Raw genomic sequence first — 24,173 nt, 5'->3', positions numbered from 1 at the left:
ATTTTGATCATTAAATTGTCTGCAAATTATATCACGATTTCTTACATAATTATGTGACCGTGCAAAGGTTAAAAAAAAAGTATGTGCAAAGGTCGTGTTAAAAAATATATGATCAGTGATATGACTGACTTGATGTCATTTCAGACAGGTAAAAACATTTCACAGAAAGAAATATTGCTCCATTATTATACTGAAGGAAAATTATGAGAAAGAACTCTTCCAACTCAAGCAGGGTTGGCGGTGCATCATGGGAAATAAACCAACATGGGGACCTGATCCAAGTACCAAACCACCATGCAGTGCCTGCACAGTTTTTGATTAAGGAAAACGAACAATGATTATCATCATAACCTCATGCTAAAGAGAAGTGGTTATAAAGTTTCAGGACTAAACAGATGAACTTGACGGCGCCTAGTAATCTATGGTCCGGGAGAATGTGATTGTTTTGTCCGGCGCCGCGCTCGTATGTGTGCCTACTGCTTCACAAAGCGCCATCGGGGAAGTGCATCACTCCCAGCCTTCGACGGATGATGGACCGGAATTACCCGAATTCCAGTTTCGCAGACCCGCTGGCTCCACCAGCACAGACCGTAGCCTGGGCCTATGAGCGGAGCACCGCAAGCATAAAGCCAAGGTAAATGAGATGAAGGAGAGGGCGGGTCACCTTTCACGGAAAATTCCGGTGATGGAAGGCCTAGCACAACAAACAGAAATGTGACGAGCTTTTAAAGTTAACGCGTCGTGTTATGGAACAATTGTGTGGAGGGCTTGACATATGAATATAAAGTTACTGATCACTCATTGAACAGTGTTTTGGAAATGTTGGACACCCCTAAAATCTGTAGCACGCCATCAGCTACGTAGATGTGTTGCACGTTAATTGTCAATATGCACAATTAACTATCTACATGCAAGAATGCAATTATGTCGAATAGTTCAATCAAGTATTCGATCGCTTAGAATGAACCATCTTTAACTAGGAAAGAAGTCGCCAGACAGGTCCGCTTAATCACACTGATGTACGGGTATATTTGCATAGCTAGCTAGATACGTTGTTGCGCGTAAGGTTGTCAAATCCGAGGTGTTTAATTCGCTGATAATCTGGTCATTGACATGGTCTCAATTTTTAGGAAGTAGCTTGACTGGTTGGATTCTGTTTTGACTGAAAGTGAAGTCACAGAAAGACTGGTGTTTTGTACAGTTTGTTGACAGCTGTCTGACGTCTACATCGTGGTCAACTATGAATGTTTACTTCTTCAGAGCATCGCTGTCATTTGACCATTGAACAAAATGATGAATATGAAAGTCGTGCTTGTCACATGTATATTTGGGAGGCTCAGTGGTGTGGTTGATAATGTGTATTTTTTTGGTCCACTCTCTGTGTGGAGTTAACCTGAATTGCCTGTTAAAATATCCTGTTTTATAAATGGATAGCGCTGAAAATGTGGGACACCAGCTGCCCTAGTTATGGTATCTGCTGAGTACAGACACACAGCGAGAGACGAAGTGAAGTTAGTCCGTGCCGTAACAGTTGATCAGATATGTGGATGTTGAGGTTCAGTCTTTAGCTAAACCCTAACTACCTGTTTAAACCCTAAACCCTAACTACCTGTTTAAACCTGTTTAAACCCTAAACCCTAACTACCTGTTTAAACCTGTTTAAACCCTAAACCCTAACTACCTGTTTAAACCCTAAACCCTAACTACCTGTTTAAACCTGTTTTAAACCCTAAACCCTAACTACCTGTTTAAACCTGTTTAAACCCTAAACCCTAACTACCTGTTTTCTGACATTAAGTTGAAACACATTTAACAGAATAATGTCTCTCGTCTTGGCAGACTGGGCTCTTCAACTCATTTCCACCTGGATGAAGAGAGGAGCCCTCGTTAGTGGTGTGAGTGGGGAATCTCTGTCCAGACATGAACTGTGGAGCCCCACACAGTGCCTCTGGGGGGCTGTGCCACCCACCCTCCTCCTTCCACCTCCCACCCCCAGGGTCTGAGGAGACAGGGAGAAGTAAAGGGAGAGCGAGGGGCTGGTTAGAGATCAGTCACTTCTCAGGTTATGGAGGGAAACTGAGATTGACACCCTTAGGGGGGGAGCGTGGGTCTTGTTTTAACCTACTCACCAACACATGTTTAGTTGAACAGTTTTAGGGGTAGGTAAGTTAAATCAGGGAAGGTCGCATATCAGACAGGTGGGTTTTAAAACAGTTTGTAGTTTTTTTTTTACGGTGAAGCTGTTCGTACTAGTACTATGTCATTACATTATGAAAGTAGGCTAGACTGAACATGCTTGAAGCCTGTTCCTGAGTTCTCTCTCCAACTGCTCATTGTCCCTGTGACTGTTCTAACCTCCAGGAAAAAGGACTTGGAAAGCGTCTGTCTTTAGAGAGAACGGTGGATTCACTCTAGAAAATAGACTATCCCACTCAGGGAGGAGGTGGAGATCACCACCTCATCATCCCTGAGTGCGATAATGTCTTCCTGACCTTTTCACTTTCTCTTGTCTGTGTGAAAGCACCAGCGTTTTGGTTGGTTCCTCCAAACTGATCACAGTGAGAATCAGCGTTTTGGTTGGTTCCTCCAAACTGATCACAGTGAGAATCAGCGTTTTGGTTGGTTCCTCCAAACTGATCAGTGAGAATCAGCGTTTTGGTTGGTTCCTCCAAACTGATCAGTGAGAATCAGCGTTTTGGTTGGTTCCTCCAAACTGATCACAGTGAGAATCAGCGTTTTGGTTGGTTCCTCCAAACTGATCACAGTGAGAATCAGCGTTTTGGTTGGTTCCTCCAAACTGATCACAGTGAGAATCAGCGTTTTGGTTGGTTCCTCCAAACTGATCACAGTGAGAATCATTGTTTTGGTTGGTTCCTCCAAACTGATCAGTGAGAATCAGCGTTTTGGTTGGTTCCTCCAAACTGATCAGTGAGAATCAGCGTTTTGGTTGGTTCCTCCAAACTGATCACAGTGAGAATCAGCGTTTTGGTTGGTTCCGCCAAACTGATCAGTGAGAATCAACTCAGGGAATTTAGCTTTGACTTGGGTCCTAGTTTGTGACTAGCTTATCTCTCCCTCACCCTTTTATTGTAGATTAGTAGGGATGTGTTAGTGAAACACAGGGACAGAGAGAGAGAAGCAGATGAGATGACTCCCAGCTGAGCGTTTGTCTCCTGACTAGACCATCAGGCAGTCTGCTCTGTGTTCATCGCACCGAGACGTCTCGTATTATCTGAATAATAGGAAATGGGACATGTTCATCACATGGTCACAAAATGGAGCCGAACAGACTGACTCGTTCTGGGGTCTTTTGGGGTGGGGGCGGGGCGCTGTGACGATATCAGTATAACAATATTTATTTGAAAGCGAAAATAAAAACATGAAGCAGACAACTCTTTGGTACTTTAAAAACCTGCTGTATGTAAAATATTGTGAGCTACAGATGGAAAATAAATAAATGTGACTCTGGATGACATAATGTTTGCTTCCAACATTAGGACTGTTTTCCTAAAAAAGTAAAATCCGCTTTGCGTTTTGTTTCCTTGTCAAGATACTAATGAGTATTGTATCGTACCGGCCCTAGTTGTTTTTACCACACGTTTTGATGGAAAGTAGTAGCTAGCTGTTTGTACAGGGCCTTTCATTCTCAAGTTCTTATACTGACAAGGCTGTTTTGATGCTCCAGTGAATTGTAAAGTGCGGAATTAAAGTTTCATTGGATGCAAATATAACCCAAGGTTCATAAGGTAGTCTGTCCTCTTAAAAAGTCTCGCTCTCTGTTCTTCTTCTGCCTCCACTTCTGTGTGTGGGTTAGGCCTTTGTAGGTTTCAAGACTGAGGCCGACATAAAAATATCCCAGAGCTCTCATTCATAACCCTGTTATGACTTGTAACAATCTCCTCAACCTGCTTGGGTTCCCCTGTACAGTGTACATGAATAATTCACCTCTGGCCATGCCAGTCTCTTTGTGTCACTCTGGGGGGCTGTGGAAAGGGCATGAGAGAGCACCAGCTGGTTGTCTAGCTACACTGACACTATTCATGACAGTGCAGGTTGATAGTGCTGCATGTTATCCTGTGGTAGTTCAGCTGTGAGGAGGGAACAACAAGTGTGTCTGCTCTCATGTTGTGTGTGATCCCTGTTTAGTACAGCAGTCTTCATATGAGCTCGTCTGACACCCTGTTATAATCAATACTAGTGTTTCTATAAAAATAACGTGTCATGTTTGAGTTCTGTCAACGTATATCATTTTCTAATCTGTTTAACTCCGTTTCTAATGCTGAACAAATAATATCCTCTTATGTGACTGTCAATTATAATATTATCAATGGGTGAGAGATGTTTTTATATATCAAATGAGACCCGTCCTGCACCACATTTTTAAGGGCCTCCATTGTGCCTGACACACTTTTGTAAGCTTGCATCATGGGCCTATAAATACTGTCTGGGTCTCTGTGTGACAGGGCAAGGCCCAGGGGGCTGACAGGGGCACAGTGTGCTGTTGTGATAGTGCTCACATCGTGTTGTTGATGTGTGGAATAAGCTTGTCTGGTTTAGTGCCTCAGGCATGGTGAGGTTGCACAGTAAAGGTGCAAAATGTGCGTGTCCTAATGTATATGTGTGTGTGTGTGTGTGTTCCTTTCCGCAGTGCCAGTTATGGTGCCACACACCTGGAGTCGGAGCTCCTCCATCGGCAGACCTACGCCTGCACCCAGCTGCCCACCTACACCACTACCCATCACCCTACAGGTAAGATTTAATGAAGGACTACGAGACTTGTTTAATGAACTGTAGCGGGCTGCCACTCTGTGTTGTTATTGTAGGAAGACCATTAGGAGAATGTTACTGCGCCTGCATCAGTAACCGGTCATGTCTAGATGGATACAACTTTTGTAAAATTTGACATTTTTTCAGCGAACCCGTTTCTTAACCTAATTCACCTAACCTGCTCCGAAAAGTACATTTTTGACACAATCTGTATCCCTTCTAGACATAACCTCAGTAACCTCATGACATGTTCTCTGTCTCTCTTCACCGCCTCCCCCTTCTTCTACCTCTCCCAGGTCTGTCGGGGGGGTTTGACTCAGGCACTAACACTACTGAGACCTCTGTCATGAACTTCCTGTCGGCCATGGAGTCTAGAGCCCTGCAGCAGGCTGGTCCTGTCGGGGCCTCTCTGCTCCCCCCCTTTAGGACCACCACGTGGCAGACCGGTGAGGTCACACACAGTATATACACACACCAAATGGCTGCCATTTTACACACTTGGTTTTGAGTTAATTATTTGTTGTGGATTTATGAATTGTTCTGTGCGTCATGGATTCCAAAGAAAATGACATTTTGAATTGAGGCACCAGGCTGGTTTCAATTGGGAAATGAGACCTGTATCCATTCCACTCAGTTCATATATTACACATCGTTGGCCTTGTTCTCTTTCTACCTCTCTCTCTCATGTTTGGTTCATCTGTCGTATGTGAGCTGTGTTAGCGGCTTGTTTTTGTCTGTATCATTTTGTATTTTGTTTGGATGTGAACTTGCCCGAAGATTTATCTTTATTCATCTTTCTTTTTTTTTCACTTAGGCGCCAACCCCACCACAGAGCTGTTCCTCACCGGTGCCCTTCCTACCAGCGCCACATTCCCCTATCCTGCCCCCCTCTCCTCTTATCAGCACCCTAGTGCCTTCCCCTCGCGGAGCTACGCCACCAGCCCCTCCCTGGCCCTCCAGGACCACGCCTTCAGCACCTCCACCAACGGCCTGCTCTCCTCCCACCTCGACCCCCTGCTGCAGCTTAAACCCAGCCAGGCCACGCTACCTACCTCCCTGGCCTTCGACCGCCTCCCCACCCCCTCCCTGGGCACCGCCCTCCCTCCCCAGTCATCCACATATCGCTCGGCCCAGGAGTCGGCCCCTCACCTCCTGCAGCCCCAGTTTGGGCTACTGCCCTTGGCTACCCAGTCAGCCCCCCAGCCTTACGGGGTGCCCGTCTTCTCGGGCTCCATCGAGAGAGCACTCCAGCGGGAATGTAGTGTGATCAAGCACCACCAGAGGCCTTCTAGCAGCAGCCACACTGTCTCGGAGCAGCTGCCTGGCTTGCAGCATTCCCTGCAGGGCTACCTCGGCTCAGGCAGCGGGGAGGGGGATGGCTCCTTCCAGCAGGACCCCTCAAGGCAGACCACAGTGCCCTGCAGCACCTCCATGGGGACGGACTCCTCCCAGGGGGTCAACGGTGCGCAGCAGCCTAAGACGGGTGTGCAATCTCAGGCCTACCCTTCCTCCATCCCCTCCCCCTCTGGGTACTGCTCGTCCTCCACGGGTGCCAAGACTAAAGACTGTTCTTCCAAACTGGCCCCAGATGGCGGACCCCAGTCACAGGGTGGATCTCCAGAGAGCTACCCCTCCCCAGGGCAGGGGCCTGGGTTGAAGCATGGTTCGGTGATTGCCAGCCAACAGACTCAACCATACACATCGGCCCCGCTACCCAGTCTGCTGTCCACTCTCAGCCACTCTCAGAGTTACATCACCTCCCAGGCTTACTCCTCTTCCTCCTCAGACCTCCTCAGGCCTTCTCTCTATAAGACTCTGCCCTCCTTCTCTGGCCATTCAGGCAATGTAGCGTCTGTCAGTCAGTCCCTGGTCTACTGCTCCAGCCCTGGGCAGAGCCAGGAGGATGTGGGCCAGTACAGAGCCCAGGTTCAGGGCCTGTGTCTGGGCAACCCCTCTCAGAGCTCCCCTGCCAGCCACTCTCAGGGTGCCCCTAACGTGAGCTACCTGTCTCAGGGGCAGGCTTCGGTCACTCAGTCTCAGAGCTACGCCGCAGGACAATCCCTCAGCGCCCCCTACCCCTCCGCCATCGCCCAGAGGTTACCCACATCAATATCGGGCCAGGGCTACACCCCCTTCTCTTCAGCCCCTCCCCTCGCCTTACAGAACAACTGCAGAGCCTCAGTACAGGACCTAAAGCCAGCCTACTGCAAACTGAAACTGGAAGGAGAGATCCCCATCGAGGACCTCCAGGCTCTCCAGCAGGTCTCTTTAGAAACCTCCAGCCTGGGGGGCAGTGACAATGTGGTCTACGTAGTCTCCAAAATGGATGACCGTTACAACACTCAGAGTGTGATCCGGAGCAACTCGCGAGCCGAAGACCAGCTCATAGGCACAAAGACTAGGACCAACGCCCAGCTCATGTCTTCCCATGAGGAGCTCAAACAGCACTCACTCCTGCTCAAAGGGCCCGAGCCACGGCAACAAAATCACCAGGCCAACGCCCAGTCTGCCCTGAACCACACCCAGAACCAGTACATCAGGGTCCCCAACTCTCAGGTTCTACTGGAGCCTAATCGGGACCAGCAGATGGTCCTGATCCAACAGCCTCTCATCCACTGTGGTCTCAACCCTTCCAAGGTGCAGCTGACCCCGGGGTCAGGCCAGGTCCAGTACCTTCACATGGAGGGAGATCATCTGATCAGCGTTAGCCTTAATGGTAGCCAGAGCCAGCCTGGGGCAGTAGGACAGAACACCATCACGGACTCCTCCATACTGCACCTCTCTTCGCCAAAAGACCCTTACAGTCAGTCGACCAATCAGCAGCAGTCGCAGGACGCCAAGCACCATTTCGCCCTGAGCTCCATCTGCTTCCCAGAGTCCATGCTGCTGGCGGACGAGAGGAACATCCTGTCCAACGTGGATGACATCCTGGCTGCCACGGCAGCCGCCTGCGGTGTCACGCCACAGGACTTTGTCAAAGCCACGTCCGGCGCTGCTGAGGGCGGCATGCCCGACCCCAAGGGTCATTTCCAGACTGGGGACACCAGACACCAGTCACCTAATTTCTCCTCTTCATCTTCCCAGACCTCCATCATCACCAACACTAACTCCCATAACACCATGACCCTGACACTCAATGGCTCTCCTATGAGCTCAGACAGACACCAGTTTCCTAAAGGGGAGGGGCATCTGGGGCAACAGTACTCAATGTCACACTCGCACACCACTGTAGTCGACCCCAGGCACGACATGGGCGCCGACAAAGGTTTGCTACGGAAGCCCGGAGACGAGCCAAACAACATTTCACCCAAAGGACAGTCTGTTTACCCTAGCAACAGGGCCGATGGCAACCCCAACGGAGGCCACTCTGAGAATGAGTACCACCTGGCTGGCCTGGGGTACGACCCCTCAGGGAACCTCAACAGAGGCAAGGCCAATAAGCAGAACCCCAAAGGGTCCAAAGTCATCAAGAGAGAAGACGGCCTTGACGAGTGTCCCTCTGACGGCTTTGTCAACCCCAAAAAGAGGGTGCGCTCCAAGGCTTCGGCCAAGCCACCCGTTCCAGAGGAAGAGAACATCCAACCAAGGAAGAAGACAGTCCAGGCCAAGAGGCAGAACTCCCGGGGCAGCGACCCCACCAGCTCCCCTTCCACCTCGGAGGCGGCCTACGACAGCTACCAGCAGCAGGAGAGGATGAGGCAGAAGATCCGTGAGGTGGAGGAGCAACAGCCAGAGGTCAAAACAGGCTTCATCGGCTCCTTTCTGGACTTCCTCAAGTCAGGTCCCAAACAGCACTTCTCCTCATCCCCCGTACGGACCCCCAGTCGCTCCCGCAGGCCCTCGGCTTCGTCCAAGCGGCCACTGTGCGCCATACCGCCTCTACCTCTGAAAATACAACCCCCATCAGCCCCGTTGATAGGCGATGAGGGCCTTGGGGTTGCGGGGAGCTCTCAGCAGCAGCGTCTGGAGGAAGAGCTCCAGAAGAACCTGGAGACACTGCCATCATTCAGCTCAGACGAGGATGAGAGCAGCGCTGGAAAGAACCAGGCCCTCCAGAACAGCATCAGCTCAGCCCTGTCGGCCCTGGACGAGCCCTCAGACAGGACACACACAGCGGGTAAACATGGAATGGGCTGCCCTCACAAGCCCTTAGGATTCAGTCATCTGGTTTGTTAGTTATCAGTGTAGTGTGAGACAGCATTGTGTCCTGATTGGATACCATTTAAATAAAACGCTTTGTTTTTTATCTCCAAAAACATTTTCATAAATCAAGGAGGGCATTCATTAGTACCCATGTTAATTCCAGTAGTTACATTTAACATCTAATACCCTAACCTCTATCCCCTCTCTCTTCTCTCCATCAACAGACAACAGACTCTCCAACTCTCCCCTGAAGCCAGACCAGGCTCCCAGCATGCCTCACTCAGCCTCCAAAGCCCAGGAGCAGCAGACGGCTGCACCGAAGGAGTCCTCGAGAACCGTCTTGTCATCATCGGTGACTGGGTCGTCGGGGCAGGAGGGGGTGAAACCGGCCCCCCCAGGCCAGCTGGCCGTCCAGCTGACCAGCGTGGCCATAGAAGGACTGACGGACGAAGAACTGTCGGACAGCGGGGGAGAGGGCATGTACCGCGAGAGGGACGAGTTTGTGGTCAAAAACGAGGACACCGGGAGCCTGAAGGTGGGAGGGATGGGAGGGGATTTGTGTGAAACCTTGGCAGAGATTCACATTTTTTTCTTTTTTTCCCCTAATGCAGTTAGTCCAGATATATAAAACATATTTGTGTCTGTCTGTCTGTGGTTTGTTCTATTGATCCATGCTGAGACTTGTTCTACTCGTGTGTGTGTGTGTGTGTGTGTGTGTGTGTGTAGGTGACATTGACAGCCGGACAGGAACCCCCAGCCATCTGGAAGGTCCAGAAAGCTCTGCTGCAGAAGTTTGTCCCTGAGCTGAGGGACAGCAAGAGAGTGTTCTCAGCCACTAACAGTGTAAGGACAGGTGTACATCTGATTAGACACACACACACCTATGCATGCACATACACACACTACTCATGAACACACACACACTCACAGATGATGATTAGTGTGTTTGTATAAATCCCCATAGAGTTTGAATTCTTAACATTATTCTGTAAGCAGAGTAACATGAATCCACTCTGTTGTGTGTGTCTACATCCGTTCTAGTATCTGGGCTACTTTGGTGACGCTAAGACCATGTACAGGAGGGTGTACGTCAAGTTCCTGGACACAGTCAACAAGAAGGAGTACGTCCGGGTCTGTAACCGCAAACCCCGCTGCAAGCCCATGTCCTCCATGAGGTACTGATATCTGTTCCTCTACTTGTTTACCTCAGTCTGTCTCATCTTCATCATTCTGAGTCTGGTTTCATTCATTTCTACCTTCATTCTCTCCTCCAGAGGCTGTCAGGCGAAGACACTGCTCGGTCTGAAGACTCCTCCCCGCTCAGTGAACTCTGACCCTCTCGCCACGCCCACATCACAGAAGTCCCAGTCCAAGCCTCGCACCAAGCAGCCCAAGACCAAGGCAGAGCCCCCGCCCAAGAAGAGGAGGAAGTGGAAGGAGTACTCTCCGTCTCCCTCCGAGTCCTCTCCTGAGGATGAGGCTGAAGATGATGGTGAGGGTTGATGCTTTAGAGGGCCTACATTTAGGCTCATTCCCATGGGTTTGATGACTTGATGGAGCTCTGCAACTTCCTCTGTTATGTGCTGTTTTATCTCTTGTTCTTCCCTCTCCCTCGTTCCCTCTGTTAATTCCCTCTGTCTTTTCTCTCTCTGTCTCAGAGTTCACTCCTCCAGTGCCGTTTTCCTCTCGGTTCCTCAACACCAGGACCATGAAGGAGACGTTTAAGAGCTTTGTAGAGCTGCTGATCAGCGTCGCCCTGGATGCAGACGTGATGAGCGCTCTGGAGAGGGAGAACGGTGGGTATACCCCCAACAGAGGGGGAGAGGGGGATGGTTGGTACCCTTCCAAGGGTTCCCAAACTGTTACAACTGTTACTGTTACAACTTTCAACAGTTACATGAAAGCCGGACTGAGTTCCTTAAAAAAAGATTTGGGAACGACTGCCATAGGGGGGTTAGGGACGGAGACAGGTGTATTCACGGAGGAGTAATCAGGTCTGGCATACCTGAGGGGGAGAGAGAGAGGGGATGGAGACAGGTGTATTCACGGAGGAGTAATCAGGTCTGGCATACCTGAGGGGGAGAGAGAGAGGGGACGGAGACAGGTGTATTCACGGAGGAGTAATCAGGTCTGGCATACCTGAGGGGGAGAGGGAGAGGGGACGGAGACAGGTGTATTCACGGAGGAGTAATCAGGTCTGGCATACCTGAGGGGGAGAGCGAGGGGACGGAGACAGGTGTATTCACGGAGGAGTAATCAGGTCTGGCATACCTGAGGGGAGAGAGAGGGGATGGAGATGGGTGTATTCACGCAGGAGTAATCAGGTCTGGCATACCTGAGGGGGGACGGAGACCGGTGTATTCGCGGAGGAGTAATCAGGTCTGGCATACCTGAGGGGGAGAGAGAGAGGGGACGGAGACAGGTGTATTCACGGAGGAGTAATCAGGTCTGGCATACCTGAGGGGGAGAGAGAGAGAGAGGGGACGCAGACAGGTGTATTCACGGAGGAGTAATCAGGTCGGGAATACCTGAGGGGGGACGGAGACAGGTGTATTCGTGGAGGAGTAATCAGGTCTGGCATACCTGAGGGGGAGAGAGAGAGGGGACGGAGAAAGGTGTATTCACGGAGGTGTAATCAGGTCTGGTATACCTGAGGGGGAGAGAGAGAGGGGACGGAGACAGGTGTATTCACGGAGGAGTAATCAGGTCTGGCATACCTGAGGGAGAGAGAGAGAGGGGACGCAGACAGGTGTATTCACGGAGGAGTAATCAGGTCTGGCATACCTGAGGGGGAGAGAGAGAGGGGACGGAGACAGGTGTATTCACGGAGGAGTAATCAGGTCTGGCATACCTGAGGGGGAGAGAGAGAGGGGACGGAGACAGGTGTATTCACGGAGGAGTAATCAGGTCTGGCATACCTGAGGGGGAGAGAGAGAGGGGACGGAGACAGGTGTATTCACGGAGGAGTAATCAGGTCTGGTATACCTGAGGGAGAGAGAGAGAGGGGACGGAGACGGGTGTATTCACGGAGGAGTAATCAGGTCTGGCATACCTGAGGGGGAGAGAGAGAGGGGATGGAGACAGGTGTATTCACGGAGGAGTAATCAGGTCTGGCATACCTGAGGGGGAGAGAGAGAGGGGACGGAGACAGGTGTATTCACGGAGGAGTAATCAGGTCTGGTATACCTGAGGGAGAGAGAGAGAGGGGACGGAGACAGGTGTATTCACGGAGGAGTAATCAGGTCTGGCATACCTGAGGGGGAGAGAGAGAGGGGATGGAGACAGGTGTATTCACGGAGGAGTAATCAGGTCTGGCATACCTGAGGGAGAGAGAGAGAGGGGACGCAGACAGGTGTATTCACAGAGGAGTAATCAGGTCGCGAATACCTGAGGGGGGACGGAGACAGGTGTATTCACGGAGGAGTAATCAGGTCTGGCATACCTGACGGGGGAGAGAGAGAGAGAGAGAGAGAGAGAGAGAGAGGGGGGACGGAGACAGGTGTATTCACGGAGGAGTAATCACGTCTGGCATACCTGAGGGGAGAGAGAGAGGGGAAGGGAGTGGAATAGTTGTTTGTAGAATTTAGGAAGCTGATCACATTGTTTCTGGGGTTCAGATGAGCTGTTGCTGCCCCACATGAAGAGAGTGGACGGGATGATCTGGGACAACAGGAGACGCCTGCTGCCCAGACTACGAGTGGGACAACTCTTTAAGGTTTGCGTTTTAGCATTCTCCTGAAAATAAATATAGGCCTCTGCCTTCCTCAACAACCTTTTATTGAGTACCTCTCACATTGTCTCTCCTCAGACGGCGCTGGACAGCTTCCCAGAGATCTCCGTGGTAACAGAGCTCAACAAGGATGGGGAGACTCCAGCCTTTAAGGTGCGGCTCAGTGGGAAGGCCTACAACAGGAAGAACATGAAGCCTTCCAAGTCCCCCAGCAAACTGCCCCTGGTAAGAAGAGGCTCTATGTTGACACTGCTATTTACAGTGCAGGCCAGAGGGAAAGAAGAAGCCCTTTCTGCTTTTGTCCAGTAGAGGGCGTCCTGCACTCAGTTTGTGTCTCTGATGCAACATGTTTCTGTGACTGCTGGATGTGAATGCATTTAGTTTTTTATGCTTACTTGACCAAACTGTGAAGTTTGCGTGGAGTGTTTAGGAAAATGTAGTGTAATGAACTCTGTTCTCTCTGTCTCTAGGAATACACAGTGGACCAGCAGAAACCACAGTGGTTCTCCCTCTACCATTCTCTACAGCATTACAAGTACCACACATACCTCATGTGTCAGGAGGAGGTGAGACAACACTCTGTGTCTCTGTGATTGGCCGAGTGTGACCACATGTCCCTGCATGTTGGTCCTTTGTCCTGCAAGCAAACAATCATGTCCCACATTTTATCAACAGATTAAAACTCCCTCCCACCAGGCTACACTGTCCCCCAAAGTCATCCCGTTGTCCCACATTTGGGTGTTTTAAATGTGGTCACCCTAGTGGGGGCATGCATGTGCCCTGTGTGTGCCCCAGTGGGTCTGTGGTGGAATACTTCAGGGATGCTAAGAAGAAGACCATGTACAGGAGTGTGTCTGTGGACAATACACCCTAGCCAGCTGTCTAGTTGGTCCACATTGCCCTCAGTCTAAACAATACACACTAACCAGCTGTCTAGTTGGTCCACATTGCCCTCAGTCTAAACAATACACACTAACCAGCTGTCTAGTTGGTCCACATTGCCCTCAGTCTAAACAATACACACTAACCAGCTGTCTAGTTGGTCCACGTTGCCCTCAGTCTAAACAATACACACTAACCAGCTGTCTAGTTGGCCCACATTGCCCTCAGTCTAAACAATACACACTAACCAGCTGTCTAGTTGTTCCACATTGCCCTCAGTCTAAACAATACACACTAGCCAGCTGTCTAGTTGGTCCACATTGCCCTCAGTCTAAACAATACACCCTAGCCAGCTGTCTAGTTGGTCCACATTGCCCTCAGTCTAAACAATACACACTAACCAGCTGTCTAGTTGGTCCACATTGCCCTCAGTCTAAACAATACACACTAACCAGCTGTCTAGTTGGTCCACATTGCCCTCAGTCTAAACAATACACACTAACCAGCTGTCTAGTTGGTCCACATTGCCCTCAGTCTAAACAATACACCCTAGCCAGCTGTCTAGTTGGTCCACATTGCCCTCAGTCTAAACAATACACCCTAGCCAGCTGTCTAGTTGGTCCACATTGCCCTCAGTCTAAACAATACACCCTAGCCAGCTGTCTAGTTGGTCCACATTGCCCTCAGTCTAAACAATACACACTAACCAGCTGTCTAGTTGGTCCACATTGCCCTCAGTTTAAACAATACACACTAACCAGCTGTCTAGTTGTTCCACATTGCCCTCAGTCTAAACAATACACCCTAGCCAGCTGTCTAGTTGGCCCACATTGCCCTCAGTCTAAACAATACACACTAACCAGCTGTCTAGTCGGTCCACATTGCCCTCAGTCTAAACAATACACCCTAACCAGCTGTCTAGTTGGTCCACATTGCCCTCAGTCTAAACAATACACACTAACCAGCTGTCTAGTTGGTCCACATTGCCCTCAGTCTAAACAATACACCCTAGCCAGCTGTCTAGTTGGTCCACATTGCCCTCAGTCTAAACAATACACACTAACCAGCTGTCTAGTTGGTCCACATTGCCCTCAGTCTAAACAATACACACTAACCAGCTGTCTAGTTGGTCCACGCTGCCCTCAGTCTAAACAATACACCCTAGCCAGCTGTCTAGTTGGTCCACATTGCCCTCAGTCTAAACAATACACCCTAGCCAGCTGTCTAGTTGGTCCACATTGCCCTCAGTCTAAACAATACACACTAACCAGCTGTCTAGTTGGTCCACGTTGCCCTCAGCCTAAACAATACACCCTAGCCAGCTGTCTAGTTGGTCCACATTGCCCTCAGTCTAAACAATACACCCTAGCCAGCTGTCTAGTTGGTCCACATTGCCCTCAGTCTAAACAATACACACTAACCAGCTGTCTAGTTGGTCCACATTGCCCTCAGTCTAAACAATACACACTAGCCAGCTGTCTAGTTGGTCCACATTGCCCTCAGTCTAAACAATACACACTAACCAGCTGTCTAGTTGGCCCTCGGTCAAACCTCCAACGTGATATTTTGACTGCAGAACTGAGACGCTGTATCAGCAATGACCACTGAGTGTCATGTTCAGTTTAGAATAGTCTTGAACCTAGGTTATCTCTTCAGTAACAACCCCTCTGTATGTGTAATTGTTTGCGGCTTGTGCCTTTGTCAGGCAATATGTCACGCCCTGGCCAGTGAGGGCCCTGGCCAGTGAGGGCCCTGGGCACGGTTTGGTTGTACAACTGAAACCCATGATTGGCATACAACTGTTGTGTGCTACCAGGGTTGTTTAGTTGGCACAGAAACGCTGGTGTGGTTGATGTGTGGGTTGTTTTGTGGTTGATGTGTGGGTTGTTTTGTGGTTGATGTGTGGCTTGTTTTGTGGTTGACGTGTGGGTTGTTTTGTGGTTGACGTGTGGCTTGTTTTGTGGTTGATGTGTGGCTTGTTTTGTGGTTGACGTGTGGCTTGTTTTGTGGTTGACGTGTGGCTTGTTTTGTGGTTGACGTGTGGGTTGTTTTGTGGTTGACGTGTGGGTTGTTTTGTGGTTGACGTGTGGGTTGTTTTGTGGTTGACGTGTGGGTTGTTTTGTGGTTGACGTGTGGGTTGTTTTGTGGTTGACGTGTGGGTTGTTTTGTGGTTGACGTGTGGCTTGTTTTGTGGTTGACGTGTGGCTTGTTTTGTGGTTGACGTGTGGCTTGTTTTGTGGTTGACGTGTGGCTTGTTTTGTGGTTGACGTGTGGCTTGTTTTGTGGTTGACGTGTGGCTTGTTTTGTGGTTGACGTGTGGCTTGTTTTGTGGTTGACGTGTGGCTTGTTTTGTGGTTGACGTGTGGCTTGTTTTGTGGTTGACGTGTGGCTTGTTTTGTGGTTGACGTGTGGCTTGTTTTGTGGTTGACGTGTGGCTTGTTTTGTGGTTGACGTGTGGCTTGTTTTGTGGTTGACGTGTGGCTTGTTTTGTGGTTGACGTGTGGCTTGTTTTGTGGTTGACGTGTGGCTTGTTTTGTGGTTGACGTGTGGCTTGTTTTGTGGTTGACGTGTGGCTTGTTTTGTGGTTGACGTGTGGCTTGTTTTGTGGTTGACGTGTGGCTTGTTTTGTGGTTGCTGTGTTGCAGATTGCGTCATTGCGGGTGCAGGCTGGTGACATGGGGCAGGAGGAGACGGTGCAGCTGTGCATGAGGAACGGAGCCTGGGTGGAGGGCCTGTTCGACCGCTTCGGAGAGCTCCTCAACCAGGTGCAGCAGGCCTGCCTATAGCACAGACTAAGAGGGAGAGAGAGAGCTGGAGGTAGAGAGGCCTGCCTATAGCACAGACTAAGAGGGAGAGAGAGAGCTGGAGGGAGAGAGGCCTGCCTATAGCACAGACTAAGAGGGAGAGAGAGAGCTGGAGGGAGAGAGGCCTGCCTATAGCACAGACTAAGAGAGAGAGAGAGCTGGAGGGAGAGAGGCCTGCCTATAGCACAGACTAAGAGAGAGAGAGAGCTGGAGGGAGAGAGGCCTGCCTATAGCACAGACTAAGAGGGAGAGGGAGAGGCCTGCCTATAGCACGGACAGAGAGCTGGAGGGAGAGGCCTGCCTATAGCACAGACTAAGAGAGAGGGAGAGAGAGCTGGAGGGAGAGAGGCCTGCCTATAGCACAGACAGAGAGAGAGCTGGAGTGAGAGAGACCTGCCTATAGCACAGACTAAGAGGGAGGGAGAGAGGCCTGCCTATAGCACAGACTAAAAGAGAGGGAGAGAGAGCTGGAGGGAGAGAGGCCTGCCTATAGCACAGACTAAGAGGGGGAGAGAGAGCTGGAGGGAGAGAGGCCTGCCTATAGCACAGACTAAGAGGGAGAGGGAGAGGCCTGCCTATAGCACGGACAGAGAGCTGGAGGGAGAGGCCTGCCTATAGCACAGACTGAGAGAGAGCTGGAGGGAGAGAGGCCTGCCTATAGCACAGACAGAGAGAGAGCTGGAGTGAGAGAGACCTGCCTATAGCACAGACTAAGAGGGAGGGAGAGAGGCCTGCCTATAGCACAGACTAAAAGAGAGGGAGAGAGAGAGCTGGAGGGAGAGAGGCCTGCCTATAGCATAGACTAAGATGGAGAGAGTGAGCTGGAGGGAGAGGCCTGCCTATAGCACGGACTAAGAGGGAGAGAGAGCGAGCTGGAGGGAGAGAGGCCTGCCTATAGCACAGACAGAGATGGAGGGAGAGAGAGGCCTGCCTATAGCACGGACAGAGAGATGGAGGGATAGAGATGCCTGCCTATAGCATGGACAGAGATTGAGGGAGAGAGATGCCTGCCTATAGCATGTAGGGAGAGAGACAGAGTGAAGGACAGATAGGGGGAGGTCTGCCTAAAACAGAGACTGAGAGATGGGAAGGGGTCTATAGTGAAGAGAGAGAGCAGGGGGGGGGGGGGCAGAGATGTCTTCCTACAGCCTAGAGAGATGGAATAAGAGGCCTGCCTATAGCCTGCCCAGACAAGAGAGGCAGGGGAGCTATAGTCAGCTGACAGAGCATCAACCTCTTGCCCTCCTGTTTTAATCTACTAACTGGATGACCAGAGGAAGCAGAGGTGTCTGGAGATCAGCGCTGTCACCATGATGAGAAGAGGAGGGTCCAGCATTTCAGCACTACCTGATTGGCTAGACGCTTCTGAAACCACAGAGTACGAGGACAATCTGGGTTTTGTAGTAAAAAATATATGTAACTAGCAAACTGCTAGTGGACCTTTTCATAGACCTATTTTTCTTATGTAGTTTTGTATTTGTTTTGCAAATCATGAAAGATCGCAACCAATGAGCATGCACTAGATAGGCAGAGATTAGCATAGGAAATAGAGGACAGCCAATCAGAAAGCAGACCCTTGACTACCTACAGCAAACTTTTGGGTTCGATTCAATCGGTTGCGCTGATGATTAGCGATGTGGCGTAATTTTAAAGGTAAATACTGATTGAGCCGACATATGCAGAGTTTACAGTGAATGCAGTTTCCGCGAAAACACAGGAACATCACTTTTAAATTTCTATCGTGCTGAGATCTTCAGCACTACAGATTGAATCAAGTCCTTAGTCCGATATTTGATGAGTAAATGAAGGGGCAGGGGTTATTATATAAATATATATTCATAGATCTATATGTAAAACATGTTTTCTCACAATGGATCGCCAAATTTCTATACATATAATGTACATTTTGTAAAAAGAGCAGTTTTGTCACATTGATTCTTTCCAGGAAGAATTTTATATAATATAGATACTTACCTTTTGTGCTTCAAAAAGTCATTTTCTCATGACGAGTTGTGGATCCGAACAGAGTTGGTGCAATTCTAACACGGCTTTGTGTCTTTTATTCTAATGAAATGCTATTACCTAACTGCTGTATCTGAGGTCAAATGAGAAGAAAACAGAAAAACAGCCTTTATACTCGTGTTTTTCTTTACAAATGTACATTTTATCTCACTTATAGATGTATTTTTCACAGAAGAAAATTGTGGTCATAATTGTTTCTTGTTCATTACACCTTGCAATGCACTTTTCATTGTTTTTCAGAGAAGATTCCCTATGCGTTTATTTCGATTACATATTGTATACTTACATATATATAAATATATATCTCTCTTAAAGGTCTAATGCAGCTGTTTTGTCTCAATATCAAATCATTTCTGGGTAACAGTTAAGTACCTTACTGTGATTATTTTCAATTAAAATGGTCAAAATGGAACCAATGGCTTCTTAGCACAGAGCAATTTATCAATCAAGAATGTTCCCAGGACTGTGGGAGTGGTCTGAGGGGGGAAGGGAAAATGAGCTGTTATTGGTGGAGAGGTTTGGAACTTTGTGTAACCTAGTTTCAATAAGAATGAGTCTTATTGGTCTAACTCATTTCAGCAGGTCAAAACTCCATTCCACCAAAACAGTTGGAAATGTCAGGCAGTCTTTTCAAACAGCTCTCACACTAAAAGGGCATTGTCGTCATTTTCACAATTTCACAGTATTATTTCAACCTCTGTGGAAATGTAAAACAGAAAAGTCACATTCTTGACTGCACTGTGCTTTTAAGGTCATTTTTCTTTAAGGGTTTGCCTCCATTTTGAACAGATTTATGCAGACCGCATTTTAATAGTTTTTTTCTTTTCAAGTGTAGCTGCTGATTATTTTTCTGACGTGAAAATACATTTCCTACTAAACATAGACATTGAAGTGGTTTAATTCATCTGTATGTGTCTGTTTACTTCAAGGTACTGCGCTGTCATTGAGATGTCTGTGCATGTTTAAGAAAACAAGATTCAAGCCATGACTAGGTATTGTGGCGGGTTTTAATTGACCAAATGTTTTACCTCCTACCCCTTTCAAGACAAAACCGTATAAAGAAGATGGTGTTTTTTGTCTAGATATGACAAGGCCATATGACAGGAGACTGGCATTATGAGCTGCACATGGTGGGTAAATGTTTCACATACCACAGTAGTACTCTGACAGGCCGGTTACTGAAAATGTACACTTAACCACTCCATTTACTGAAAATGTACACTTAACCACTCCATTTACTGAAAATGTACACTTAACCACTCCATTTACTGAAAATGCACACTTAACCACTCCATTTACTGAAAATGCACACTTAACCACTCCATTTACTGAAAATGTACACTTAACCACTCCATTTACTGAAAATGCACACTTAACCACTCCATTTACTGAAAATGCACACTTAACCACTCCATTTACTGAAAATGCACACTTAACCACTCCATTTACTGAAAATGTACACTTAACCGGTCAATCAACATTCATCTAGAACCAAATCTCTGACAAGAAAGGCATATTTTTAAGGGTCCGTTTGACTGCATGTTTTTAAGGGTCCGTTTGACTGCATGTTTTTAAGGGTCCGTTTGACTGCATGTTTTTAAGGGTCCGTTTGACTGCATGTTTTTAAGGGTCCGTTTGACTGCATGTTTTTAAGGGTCCGTTTGACTCCATGTTTTTAGGGGTCCGTTTGACTGCATGTTTGACTGTTTTTCCTGGTCTGGCTGGTAGATGGAGAATAACACTGTATTGGCCCAGTCATACATAAAAACTCTTATCTCACCTTTGTAATAAATCTGTGTTAGACAGTGTGAAGGTTATTAGACTAGAATTTCCCTTTTCACCTGTCATGGAAATGTGGAAAGGAAACTACCTAAAAGCACTGTGATTGGCATCTCTAGCCATCGTCACACTTAGACCTTTAGTGTACCCATCCAGTTCCTCTTCAATACCACAGACTTCAACGGATCTGAGTTTGACTATGGAGGTGAGAGTGAGAGGTTTCCCTTGGCAACACACTTCACTTTCATAACCACACAGGGAGATGTGTTTAACCTGCTTATAAAACATGCTGTAGCCTCACAGTAACTTATGGTGGAGGACAGTTACTTCTCCTTACGTACTGAAAGCCTCTAAAACCTGAGAGCACTGCTCCTACCCTACGATGTGTGTGAGGGAGAGATATAGAGAGAGCCAGGGAGGGAGAAAAGGGGAATATTGTGTCTGTCTGTCTTTGTCTGCGTGTCCACTATGTGACAGATGTTCTATAGCTTACAGAGAGAGAACACACTGAGGGAGGAAGATCAGACTGTGATGCTGCTCACCCTGTCTTGGAACAGACTATTCCATCTGACAATGGACGGCTGACATTGTGACCTGTGGCCTAGCCTCCGCCTTGAGCCAGCGGCCTGTTGAATAAAATATGACTGTCCAGACGACCACAATGCAGAAAATGTTCCCCTGTACCCTCCCCAAGACAAAAGCACCCCTGTTCTCCCACCACGGCCCTGTGAAGGAGGGCCCTGTCCTCTGGGCAGGGGTGGGGTGTGGGGCGTTTGGGATTCCAGTGCGGGCATCACTGGGAGAGACGCCGGGCTTGTGGAACACAAACCATTGTTCTAGACCTACAGCTGAAAAGCATGAATATTGATACATAGTTAGATATGTGGGAGATGAACAGAGTGGAATGCATTGAGACTGGGTGAGAATGAGCTGGTTTCTATACTAATGGGAATTTGTTTACATTGAGATGCCAGCCTGATGATGTGCTGATGATGTCCCATGTACCCACTGTGTCATGGGAACACTGTATCCTAATAGAGAAGAGACTCATGTTGGTCATAAACAGTGAGTCCATCTAGATAATCTGTCCTCACACTGAATGAGGGAGTAGACTGCAATCCACCAGAGGAGGCTGGTGGGCGGAGCTATAGGAGGATGGGCTCGTTGTAATGGCTGGAATAGAATCAACGGAACGGTATCAAACACATGGTTTCATTCCAGCCATTACACGAGCCCGTATAGCTCCTCCCACCAGCCTCCTCTGAATTTAACCAATAAACCGGGAACGATCGCTAAACAAATACATTTAGCTAATTAATAACCACATCAGCCCTAAAGCAATCATTCTCCTCTGACATTGCGTGCGTGATAAGTTTGAAGGAGAAAGTCAAGGAAATAAAGTTGGTTAATTTTCCCAGAACAGGAACTGAAAGAGGAGAGCCAACATTGCTTTCACCTTGTGGACTAGTTCTCTAAGTGTATTAACCAAACAGCTGTTTGGTGACATTTCAGCACAGGTGTATGTGTGCATGTGTGTGTACATGTGAGGTGTGTGAAAGAGAGGAGAGGTGTGTTTGTGTGTGTGTGTGAGAAATGTCTTCTGTTTTGCAGCTATGATACGCTGGGTGTACAAAACATTAGGAACACCTGCTCTTTCCATGACATAGACTGAGCAGGTGAAAGCTATGAATCCTTATTGATGTCACTTGTTAAATCCATTTCAATAATTGTAGATGAAGGGGAGAAGACAGGTTAAAGAAGGATTTTCAAGCTTTGAGACAACTGAGAGATGGATTGTGTATGTTTGCCATTCAAAGGGTGAATGGGCAAGCCAAAAGATTTAAGTGCCTTTGAACGATGTATGGTAGGTAGTAGGTGCCAGGCGCACCGGTTTCAGTGTGTCAAGAACTGCAACGCTGCTGGGTCTTTCACGCTCAACAGTGTGCTGTGTGTATCAAGAATGGTCCATCACCCAAAGGACATCCAGCCAACTTGACACAACTGTGGAAAGCATTGGAGTCAACATGGACCAGCATCCCTGTGGAGCGACACCTTGTAGAGTCCATGTCCCCAACGAATTGAGGCTGTTCTGAGGGCAAAAAGGGGGAAGTTATTCCTAATGTTTTGTACAGTCAGTACTGATGGCTGGTTTAAGAAACACAATTACATCTGAACAGAGCCTCGTTTACACCTTGCGCTAACATGTGAGTTTCGTGATCAGATGAATATGATCCAATGTCTTTCTGAACAAGTTTTGTTGCGTCTACACATGGTGTTAAAATGTGTCTCATCTGTCCACTGTGTCCACATTGTGACCTGATATTTGACAGAAATTCTTTCAAAATATTATGAATTTATTGAATTTAAGGCAATTACTGGTGCCATAAGACTTAGGTCAATGGTGCTTCCTGTCAATGATTTTAGTGGTTGGTATAATTATAATTTAAATGGTTTGACCATCCAGAACCGGAGGTCAGGAAGATCTGATCACAATCGGATGAATGTGTCTTTTAATCGCCTAATGGGGGGACAATGAGAATTTGGACAAGATCAGGACATAGAACGAATGTTAGCACCAGGTATAAACAGGGCTAAGGAGAGCAGTAGAACCAGTTTATGTGGATGTTTTACGCAGGTTGACATTTATTGTCATGAGTCTTGCCCTGGAGGCAGCACTGAGTGGTTTCATGCCAGATTGGCCAGCAACGAAGTCAAAATTGCCGATATTGTAAAAATTCATGATAACTAAAATTAGCTTTTTTGGTGATAATTTAAGGTTATGGTTAGCCATCATTAGGGTTAGCAGTGTGGTTAAGGTTAGGGTAAGGTTTCAAATCAGATTTTATGACTTTGTGACTGTGCCAGCGAGTGACCACTCTGCAGAGCTGCCTCCATTACACGAGTCATCCCAATAAATGCCAACCTGCATGGTTTTCACGCTTCAGGCTTGACATTGACAGTCGGTACGGAAAAGAGACAGGTCTGAATTCAAGTGTAATATTCTCCTGTAACTACATTTGGACCTTCTTGATAGCGCTGTTTGCATTTGTGGTGAGTTAGTCTATTAGATTATGTTATAGGTAATCCTGTGTGTGTATAAAGGTTTCTCATTAGCATACAATATTTCATATACCTATATAGGTACACGACTGTTCAAAAGTTTGGGGTCACTTAGAAATGTCCTTGTTTTTGAAAGAAAAGCTAATTTTTTGTCCATTAAAATAATATCATATATATCAGAAATACAGTGTAGACATTGTTAATGTTGTAAATGACTATTGTAGCTGGAAACGGCTGATTTTTAATGGAATATCTACATTGGCGTACAGAGGTCCATTACCAGCAACCATCACTCCTGTGTTCCAATGGCACGTTGTGTTAGCTAATCCAAGTTTATCATTTGAAAAGGCTAATTGATCATTGAGACTGGTGTTTTGCGGGTAGTATTTAATGAAGCTGTGATCAATTAATCTCATCCATAGAAATATAATCATTCTAGTTCTATGTTCTGAACATGCTTAGTGAGTTTTAGTTCTATGTTCTGAACATGCTTAGTGAGTTTTAGTTCTATGTTGTCAACATGCTTAGTGAGTTTTAGTTCTATGTTCTGAACATGCTTTGTGAGTTTTAGTTCTATGTTCTGAACATGCTTAGTGAGTTTTAGTTCTATGTTCTGAACATGCTTAGTGAGTTTTAGTTCTATGTTCTGAACATGCTTAGTGAGTTTTAGTTCTATGTTCTGAACATGCTTAGTGAGTTTTAGTTCTATGTTGTGGAATTTCATTCATAGCGTTTGACATCGTCCTGAGCTTTGTCTTTCATGTGAATTCTCTCTAGTCTGTATTTAGTCACACTGTGGAGCAGTCTGTATTGTTCTGCTTATAGGCGTGTTACATTGTGTTTTATGGTTAGGGGTTAACAGTTACTGCTCTGGGAACTGTTTCCTCTGAATGTGACCTCCCAGAATGTGTGCTTCTGTAGAATGTCTAAAGATGTGTCTCTGAATGTATCTTATCTCTTTCTCTCTTTCTCTAGAATGTTGTTTT

At 47.6% G+C, this 24,173-nt stretch overlaps 1 protein-coding gene across 1 annotated transcript; it reads left to right on the top strand.

Moving 5' to 3' along the window:
- The first annotated feature begins 138 nt into the window (after positions 1-138).
- LOC110506195 (glutamine and serine-rich protein 1) lies at positions 139-19,224 on the top strand. The gene is made up of 13 exons (XM_090222915.1): positions 139-634; positions 4,649-4,749; positions 5,064-5,213; positions 5,582-8,884; positions 9,135-9,445; positions 9,637-9,753; positions 9,952-10,085; positions 10,185-10,402; positions 10,569-10,706; positions 12,528-12,625; positions 12,719-12,865; positions 13,111-13,206; positions 16,168-19,224. The coding sequence occupies exons 1-13, from the start codon at positions 528-530 to the stop codon at positions 16,306-16,308; spliced, it is 5,061 nt and encodes a 1,686-aa protein (XP_090079041.1). The 5' UTR covers positions 139-527; the 3' UTR covers positions 16,309-19,224.
- Positions 19,225-24,173: the final 4,949 nt, after the last annotated feature.

The sequence above is a fragment of the Oncorhynchus mykiss genome, chromosome 26 (assembly GCF_057628025.1).
Source record: "Oncorhynchus mykiss isolate SJ-2025 chromosome 26, ASM5762802v1, whole genome shotgun sequence".
Lineage (NCBI taxonomy): Eukaryota > Metazoa > Chordata > Actinopteri > Salmoniformes > Salmonidae > Oncorhynchus > Oncorhynchus mykiss.
This window is presented reverse-complemented; position numbering and strand designations above follow the sequence as displayed.